The 1,930-nt window shown below is 41.5% G+C and overlaps 1 protein-coding gene across 1 annotated transcript; it reads right to left on the bottom strand.

Moving 5' to 3' along the window:
- Nucleotides 1-550: 550 nt before the first annotated feature.
- On the bottom strand, nt 551-1,333 carry MMP26 (matrix metallopeptidase 26). The gene is given in 5 exon segments (XM_036348475.1): nt 551-762; nt 765-825; nt 828-909; nt 911-945; nt 1,181-1,333. Coding segments are annotated over 5 exon segments (543 nt in total).
- Nucleotides 1,334-1,930: the final 597 nt, after the last annotated feature.

The raw sequence follows: 1,930 nt of genomic DNA, 5'->3' as shown, positions 1-1,930 counted from the left end.
GGTGGTTACAAGGAAGACAATGAGCTTGTCAATTACTCTAAGCCTCTCAGAGCCTGAGAAGCAAATCATTCAACTTTCATATCCATCTCAATGATGCCAGCTCAAATAACACACATTTTCCCTACATATTTTCTGTGATGAGAATGGGAAAGTAAAGTTTCCTTAAAGTAAATCCTTTTAGTTTTCAAACAAATTTTATTGGCATAGGGGCTGCCAACCCAGCCTCTCCTGAGAGTCAATTCTCATTTCCCTGTGTTGCTACTTATTAATATAATTGTTATGAATAACTCACATTTATCAAGCAATTACCACACACCATGCACTACATTGAGAGTTTATGCTTGCATCGCATTTGAGCTTTTTTTTTTTTTTTTTACTCTTATAAGCCATGTTTATTTTGACCCAGAAGTGTTCTGAGTTTTGACTGTCTAAATTCCATTCTTCAAGGGTTAGTTTAAGCAGTCTCCAAGTCTGGGTCAGTGCTTTGAGTTCTTTGATCCTCCAATGAAGGCACTGAAATGCCAGGCTAAATGATTATTCTGTGCCAGCATCAGGGCATTGGAGATGAACATCTTTGTCCATACAGTTGCTGGATTTTTTAAATATCATCAACATCAAGGTAGAAGGTCCTAGGGTTCTGTTACATATATCTGGGGTACATTATGGAGTTCTGACTCATGGACTGTCACAGGCTCAGAGAATGACCCTGTTCATGAATAGCAACCAGATTAAACCCTTTCTATAAAGTTGACCAATATTCTCCCTGTCAAAGTGGATAATTCCTGGAGTTTCAGAGTTTGGTAAAAAACAAACAAAAAAAAAAAACCATGGGCTACAATATGACCTGGCCCATCAAAGGGCCAACCATCTCCATGGTCCAATTCCCAGAAAGAAAGTTTGATGTCTAACCTTCACTTGCTGTAAGATGAAGGGGGTCACATTGCTCTAGATCAGTGGTTCTCAACCTGTGGGTCGCGACCCCTTTGGCGGTCGAATGACCCTTTCACAGGGTTTGCTTAAGACCATCCTGAATATCAGATATTTACATTACGATTCATAACAGTAGCAACATTACAGTTATGAAGTAGCAACAAAAATAATTTTATGGTTGGGTCACAACATGAGGAACTGTATTTAAAGGGCCAGAAGGTTGAGATCCACTGCTCTAAATGGAAACCACTTCATGAATAATGTCATTCACTGTAGATGGATTCATATCTTTTGGATAGCTGATAATCCTATAGGTCAGATTGTGCTTATTCCATTTGGAACGTCCTGGAAAGACAGAGAAGTTAGCCACGTCAGTTATTCCACAGCGAGGATGGTGGAGCATAGCCAGCATGTGCTCATCCTGGGCGTCTGTTTTTTCATGAGTCTGTGCGGAAACTGTATCTCTACCCCCGGGGTAAGGAGTGGCTGCTCTTTCTTGGTCAGGGAACACCAATGGAAATTGTCTTTGGGCTCTGGCCGAGGGAGGGCAGAGTGAACTGGAGCTGCATGAGCAGAAACCAGGGTTGGGGGCTCTGGGGTTATAGTTCAGAAGGCAGACACCCCAGTTTCCTGTGCGGAGTCACTCCTTCATACTGCAGAGGACATCTTTCTCCTGCAGACCTTCACCATCCAGCTCATTGGAGCTTTCTAATAAACCAGTGAGCTATGTATCTTTATCTTCATTTTCACAGATGAGGAAACTAGGGTTCAGAGAAGTTGTTAGTCACCTAAATTCACAATAAGAAGTGGCAGAGCTAGGATTTAGACCTTTGTCATCTGTACCAGTTTTCTAGGGTTGCCATAACAAAAACCAAAATTGGATGGCTTGAAACAACAGAAATGTATTCTCTCAAAGTTCTTAAAGCAAATAATCCAAAATCAAGATGTTGGCACAGTTGGTTCCTTGTGGAACCCTGAGGGAAATCTTTCCCATGCCTCT

Source organism: Myotis myotis, unplaced genomic scaffold, assembly GCF_014108235.1.
Source record: "Myotis myotis isolate mMyoMyo1 unplaced genomic scaffold, mMyoMyo1.p scaffold_m19_p_2, whole genome shotgun sequence".
Taxonomy (NCBI): domain Eukaryota; kingdom Metazoa; phylum Chordata; class Mammalia; order Chiroptera; family Vespertilionidae; genus Myotis; species Myotis myotis.
This window is presented reverse-complemented; position numbering and strand designations above follow the sequence as displayed.